We start from the raw sequence: 7,395 nt of genomic DNA on the forward strand, positions 1-7,395 counted from the left end.
CCAACTTATGTTGGCTTGAAAAATGGACATTAAATGGTGGAGGGGAGGTGGTGGTGGTAGTTTTGGTGGTGGTGGTGGTGGTGGTGGTGGTGGTGGTGGAGGAGGAGGAGGAGGAGGACGACGACGACGACGACGACGACGACGACGACAATGACGATGACTGTGAGTATGTGGTGCATGTTTTGAGTAATTGAAGCATGGACATTTTCATTTGCTTAGCTGTGTTTCTTTAACTGCTTCGACAAAAGGTTAATGAAATTGAAATCTAAACTGGAGTCCCTAAGTCTGTCTGGTAATATTTACAGCATAATTGTGAGAATTCTACTTTCAAGGTATTTTAGTACTAATATCTGAATTGCAGAGAAAATGATATCTGTTCCCTGGGCAACAGTCAACCCACTAAAGTACCTTACCCAGGCCTGCATTCTGGGAAGGTTCCACATGTACAAATGTATAACATTCTAATGTTGAATTGGGCCAAAAAAGGAAAGTTTGTGACAATTTGAGAACATTTCAACAATAATTCTGAAAGAAAAAAATAATAAATTCAAAGTACAAAGAATACTGGATGAAAGTTAAAATGAAACCATTACTTACATCTTTAGTCAGATTGATATATAATCGTGGGGTAGAGTTTGGAACCCTAAGAAAAAGAAAAATGGTCTATTTTTCATTTCCACAAAAATGTTGTCATACGATACGAAGGTTAAGGGTAAAAGGAATTGGAAATAATTTTAAATAAAAAAAACTAGTCTTTCAATCTAACTAATTATCGTTTAGGTTGTAAAAGATAAGAAAACTTTTGCCTCTGGTTTCAACAAAGGACATCTTACTTTGAACAAAATGAAAAACGGCTTAAGTCAGTGAAACATGTATTGTGCAATTGAAGTGAAAGCTATACAGGGACTGGAGGGAATTGAAACATGCATGATGCCGACTGCTTCCAAGATGTTTTTGGTACTACATCACATCTGATCAGGACTCAGTTTTCAAGAAAAGTTAAAACCAGATCAGTTGAGATGTTTTTTTACCATATACTCAACATATCTGTTTTATTGACTATACCTTTTCGAATTTATATCATGGACCAATAGCCTGCATTTGGTCATGAATATGGCTGTGTGAGTAAGAAGTTTGCTTTGCAGTCAGAGGCCCTGAGTTCAATCCCCTTGTATGGCACTCAGAGTAAATATTCTCTACTTTGGCTGCAATCCAACAAATACTTTGTGTACTAATTGTACATATTCTTGCGTGTTAAGATTAATCTGTAGCCTGATTTACCTAACCGTCCCTCTGATGCTGCAAAAACAAAAAAAAACTGATGATCTCTGTTACTTTCTCCTCTGACTAACTTCATTTAAGGATATAAAAAAAATTAGAAGTCTATCTGCATCATGTATAAAAATTAATGGTGGTGCTCCAGCATAGCCACGACCTTTGAATGAAACCAATGATAGAATAATAGAATACCTATATATCTTCTCTGTTGGTAATGTCTATATTCTGCACCTGAAGTAAAACTATGAATTATTTAAATATTCCAAAGTAAATGTTTCATTAGCTTGATTTTACTTCATTTCCAGAACACATATTCAACAGAGGAATAATAGATGATTGCAATAAAAATAGTCATCAACCCATCCACCTGACCAGTCATAGGTAACCTACAGCTCACAAGTGTTTCTGAAAGGCACACCTAACAAAAAGTTACTTGAATGTTCTTTAGTAGTTTGGCCCACCTGATGATAAGTCATGTCAAATGTAGACTGCTTCTTGAAAAAGGTTATCTATGCCTGCACTTAAATATTACTAATTCATCTTCAAACATTTTTATGATAAGAAAAACACCTTTAATAAAATATCAAAACACAAAACATGATGTAGTTTTACAAAGAAGAATGGAAGGCTGTCACTTGTCTTCCTTCAAATATTACATTATTACAAATTTTACAATTAAACCTTAACATTTATGACATCCTAGAAACATCCTCTCTACTACAGACACAAGGCCTGAAACTTGGGTGGGCAGAAGCTAGTTGATTACATCAACCCAGTGTTTAACTGGTACTTATTTTACCACCCACCCCCACTCCACCCCCATTCCCAAATGATGAAAGACAAAGTTGACTTCATGTGAATTTGAACTCAGAACATAAAGCTAGAACTTCTGCTAAGTACTTTGTCCAGTGTGCTAACAATTCCACCAGCTTACCACCTTGGCATTCTAGAAATATCAAAAAGACAATACTCACATTGAAACAAGAGCAGCAAATGGCATAACTGTAAGTGATGTTCCAAGAATAATCAGTAAATCACAATTCTTGAAGTCCTACAGAATTGAAAAAAATGAATATATTTATGTAAAGTATATAATCAATCTCTTAGGTGTGATCACTAAGAGATCCCACCCAGAATGAGAGCAGGGATAGAACTGGGGTGAAGGACATCGTCACAGAATACCACCATGCAAAGCTAAAATGGGGTGGTCATGTCACAAGGTTCACAGACAATCGGTGGACCCGTGCAGTTGTCAAGTGGTACTGTCGCAAATGGAAGAGACCATTCGGAAGACCTCCAATCAAGTGAAAAGCTGATCTAAGAAAAATGTTTGGAGCAATGTGAAGCACAAGGGGAATGGAGTGAATGGTGCAACCAGAGGGGCCAACTCAGCACCAGACAGCCTGGCCAATCCAGGTGATATAATTAATATATAAAAGTACATAATTAATCAGTTAGAAGCATTGTGATGGAAAAGAAAATATAATAATTTAGAAAATAAAGAATCCACATCTGGCTCAATTAAGTATATCAACCTGTCAAAAGTTACAATTATATAAATTATCTCAAAATGCTTTTTGATAGGATAATGATTAATTACAGACCAGCTTCTTAGTTACATGCACTAGAGTAGCTAGAGGGTGTGCTTGCAAAAAACACATATTGCCTACAGCAGACCCAAAAGTGATGCCCGGGGTGGACCACCCCTACTGCCCTCACCTAGCTATGCTAGTGATTACATGTTTTGCATTTAGGCATTTTATCCAAGCAAAGTAGCCAGTTGGAACGGCCATATTGACATGGTGATTAACTTTACTTGTCATTTTATCCAAATTCTACAGCAGGGGTCAGGGAACTTTTATAACCAATTACCCCAAAATATATTTATTTACGCCAACGTTGCCCCCTTGATTTGAAAGGAAGAAAATCATAGATTCTTTGAATTCGATTAAATCTATTTATATGGAGAATACAATAATAAGTATAAAATGTATAAAACAAATGCAATAAAATAAATTAATATCCTCATTAGGAAACAAAAGGATTTTTCTAGAAACTTTTTCACTTTGAGTTTTGGAGAAATGATGTTGTTTCATTTCTGTTACAATTACAGAGCAGTTTGGATACAGTCTTCAGGGTCCAATTGATTACTCTACTTTGTTTTTATGTTCATTAGAGATGAAAATCCTTGTTTTGCAAAGATAGGTTGTTGCAAAAGGCAGCAACTTTTTGACTGCCTCTTCATACCACAAGAAAAATTCCTGTTGTAAGAAGGAACACGTTTTTCATATAATTTTACTTATGTCTAATTAATCCTCATTACCCCCCAAGAGTTTCATTTTTACCCCACTTGGGGTAATTTACCCTGGTTCACTGACCCCTGATCTACAGTAAGTACCAAACGTAATCTTTTATTGGTTATTATAACCTCACACACACCACACACACACAATGGGCTTCTTTCAGTAAATGGACAATATTTTCATACATAGGCATGAAAATTAGCATAATCGAAAAAGAAACGCAAATTACCAAAGTTAAATGCTAAAATGATTAAAAATATTAAACATTTAGCTAACATAAACATTTCCTCACTATTTCTAATTAGGAATTTAATGTTTCTAATTAGGCACAAAACATTCACAACATTAAATAATGCAACATAAACTTAACTAAAGAGTGGATACTTTGATGCTACTGGAAGAGACCAATTTTGCTAACAAAAAGGAGAAAAAAAAACAGTAATTTGAAATTACAATGAATAGGTACAAAATTTTATTAACAAATAATTACCTTTTGAACTGCAAAAAATTTCTGTGGCAAATGTTCTCCAAAAAATACAATATCTAAAAGACAGAAAAAAAAACCCATAAAATGTAAGCCATGTCTCTTCAGAAGTTATAAAATGACTTGATGGCCAATAATTTTCTGCATGGCACTTAAAAGTACCTTTCAGTCACTTAGTAACTTCAGCTGATTAAAAATGAAAAATATACACATCTTTTACTTGTTTCAGTCATTGGACTGTGGCCATGCTAGGGCATCACCTTGAATGGTTTAGTCAACCAAATCAACCCCAGCACTATTTTTTTCTAACTGAGTACTAATTTTATCAATCACTTTTGCTGACTGCTAGGTTATGGGGAACATAAACAAACCAGGATTGGTTGTCAGGCAGTGATGAAAGGATGAACACAAATAGACACATACACACACACACATGCATATATATATATACAAGCAGCTTCCACACACTTTCCATTTACCAAATTCACTCGCAATGCTTTGGTCAGCTTGGGGCTATAGTAGAAGACAATTACTCAAGGTGATATACATTGGGATTGAACCCAAGCACATGTGGTTGGAAAGCAAACTTCTTATCACACAGCCATGCCTGCACATATATTCATGTTTTGAGTTCTTTCAATTCTGTTTGTACAACCAAACCTAAATAACAGATTAAAAATTTGGTGCGGGAAATTATTCACAAACCAATGCTTGACAGAACTACCAGCCTTAGCTTAACTTAACCCTTTAGCATTTAAACTGTCTAATGTTCAAACCAGCCAGATCCAGCCTTTCACACCCACCCTACAATATCAGCCCAAAACTAAACAATCACATCATTGAAATCTCAAAGCTACAAAATAATGCATAGTTAATTCAAAACAATGTGAATAGAGTAAAAAGGATAAAAAGCCCCTTCAGTCATGACTGACCATGGGATTACAACTAGATGTTACCCTCCAAGGTATAAGTCCAGGCAAGGTTGTATATGGAAGACCAGCAGTCACCCATGCATACCAGCCTCCTCTCTCCAAACCACCAATGTTATCCAAGGGAAGCTTGACACCAGTAACATAGCAACTCATTTCTACAGCTGAGTGAACTGGAGAAACATGAAATAAAGTGTCTTGCTCAAGAACACAACACAGCCCGGTCTGGGAATCGAACTCACTACCTCATGATTGTGAGCCCGACTCTCTAACCACTGACCCATACACCTTCACATGTGAATAAATATTATATTTCACAGAGTAATCTAAATGCTAAAGGGCATAAGGCTAAAAGTACAGAACATAAATAAAATGGTTTATCGCTTATGAGGATTGGAGCCTGGTGTAGCCATCTGGTTTACCAGTCCTCAGTCAAATCGTCCAACCCATGCTAGCATGGAAAGCGGACGTTAAACGATGATGATGAGGAGGAGGAGGAGTTGACCATCATCCTATGATGATAACTGATATGCATCAAACAATTTAATCTTGTAAAAATTTACATTTTATATGCTAAAATGAGATTTCTTTTAAAAAACAATAAAACAATACTAACCCTTTTGTTACCATATTTCTGTTGAGATGCTCTGTGTTTCTTTTCAATTAATATTAAATATAACAAAGAATTTAGTAAAACAACTTAGTTATCATTAAGCTAGTGTTAGGAACATAAATTATGACTAAGATTTGCTGAAAGATTTTAATTTAGAATTTATGAAAACAAGACATTTGTACTACAGAGCCAGAGGTAGTTTCAACCAGATTGGTATCGAAAGGGTTAAAAAATGAAACAACATTCAACTAATAGCTTTACTAATTCATTACAAACCTGGTTTAACTAATCCTTTGCATTCTGTGCAATGTGGAATTTCATCTTTGAAAATTATCTCTAGAAATATAATTATTATTCATTTATTAAATTACAAAAACTATTTTTTGTGTTATCAATCAAAATATCAGTCAAAATTAGCAAAAAAAGAAGGGAAAAATTATAACCAAAGAGAAAATTCAAAAACATTAACAGAAATCTTTTGTTAATCAGATTTCCTAAAACTTTCTGTATTTTTTACTTTATTAAACTTATGGAGATAATATATTTTATACTAACTATTCCAAGAATTATTTCTTTACTTTCTCAAAAATATTTGACTATTTTCAGTAAGTAGGTATTTTGAAAAATAAAACCTTATAACTGGAAAAGTTTTCGCCATAAATTCTTAAAGTGGATAATGAGAAAATATGAAAAAGTTCATATTTTATACATTTAAGTTTTAAAATTTTATAAATATACCAATTCCTACCATCAAATAAGAAGTAGGAAATAATTCTTAAAATATCTTGAAATGCAAAGCATATCCATTCTAAGCCATACCTTTAATCCATTCTAGGTCATATTCAGCCTTGCAATTTATGCAATGACTTGTCTGGAAAGTTCCATGTCCTTCAACAATTTTTTCAGAATCAATCCCAGCCATTCTCTCTAATCCATCAATATTCTATAATTAAATAGAAGCCTTTTATAAATATCAACATTAAAAGTATTATAACTACCTGCAATAAACATTTTTATAACATGATTTATCAACATCCTAAACAACAAACTAGTGTGTGTGTGTGTGTGTGTGTGTGTGTGTGTGTGTGTGTGTGTGTGTGTGTGTGTGTGTGTGTGTGTGTGTGTGTGTGTGTGTGTGTGTGTGTGTGTGTATGTATAGCAAACAACTACCATCTAAGCTAAGATTCAAAATTGAATCGACATTCTGCCACAAGTCATCAGCCTATTGTTTTTGCCTGTTGCACTAGGAAATTCATGAGAATAAGATGACCTCTAGATCTTTCATGAGTCATACATGGGTCAGAACTGATACAGCAGAGAAATCCTTTGCTTTTGGCTTGACCTAATTTGGTTAGGAAGAATATGAATCAGCAGCAGCAAATAAGTTCTTTTTCTTTGGATCACCCGAAGAGCAACTCTCTCAATATACTGGCAACACACAAGACAGCAGATCTATCACCTTCTCTACATAGCTGGACTTTATTATTCTGTCTCTCTTTAGAGGTAGCTCACAGATGAAGCTTACAATACACAATGGACCATGGAACTAGAGACAATTTCTTTACTGCAACCACAAACAATCTGTTTACACAGCTGTGTTTTCTATATTATAACAACTAACATAATAATCATATAAATAAAAGACCATCTCAACAAGCTAATAATAATGTTCTTCAATCGTTTCTCTGATGGAATTTACCTGTTACACACAGGCACTCACACATCCACACACACACACACACACACACTATATATATATATATATATATATATATATATATATATATA

The 7,395-nt window shown here is 34.4% G+C and overlaps 1 protein-coding gene across 4 annotated transcripts in view; it reads right to left on the bottom strand.

Annotated features, from left to right (window-relative positions):
- LOC106876924 (NAD-dependent protein deacetylase sirtuin-2) overlaps window positions 1-7,395 on the bottom strand; it is a 56,719-nt gene that overhangs the window by 9,576 nt on the left and 39,748 nt on the right. For all 4 annotated transcript variants that reach the window (XM_052973764.1, XM_014925680.2, XM_052973763.1 and 1 more), the window contains 5 exons: window positions 6,427-6,550; window positions 5,884-5,943; window positions 4,072-4,124; window positions 2,253-2,329; window positions 598-643 (listed from right to left, as the gene is read on the bottom strand). In XM_052973764.1, coding sequence (XP_052829724.1) covers window positions 598-643; window positions 2,253-2,329; window positions 4,072-4,124; window positions 5,884-5,943; window positions 6,427-6,550 — 360 coding nt within the window. The remainder of the gene's footprint in view (window positions 1-597; window positions 644-2,252; window positions 2,330-4,071; window positions 4,125-5,883; window positions 5,944-6,426; window positions 6,551-7,395) is intronic.

The sequence above is a fragment of the Octopus bimaculoides genome, chromosome 16 (assembly GCF_001194135.2).
Source record: "Octopus bimaculoides isolate UCB-OBI-ISO-001 chromosome 16, ASM119413v2, whole genome shotgun sequence".
Classification (NCBI taxonomy): Eukaryota; Metazoa; Mollusca; class Cephalopoda; order Octopoda; family Octopodidae; genus Octopus; species Octopus bimaculoides.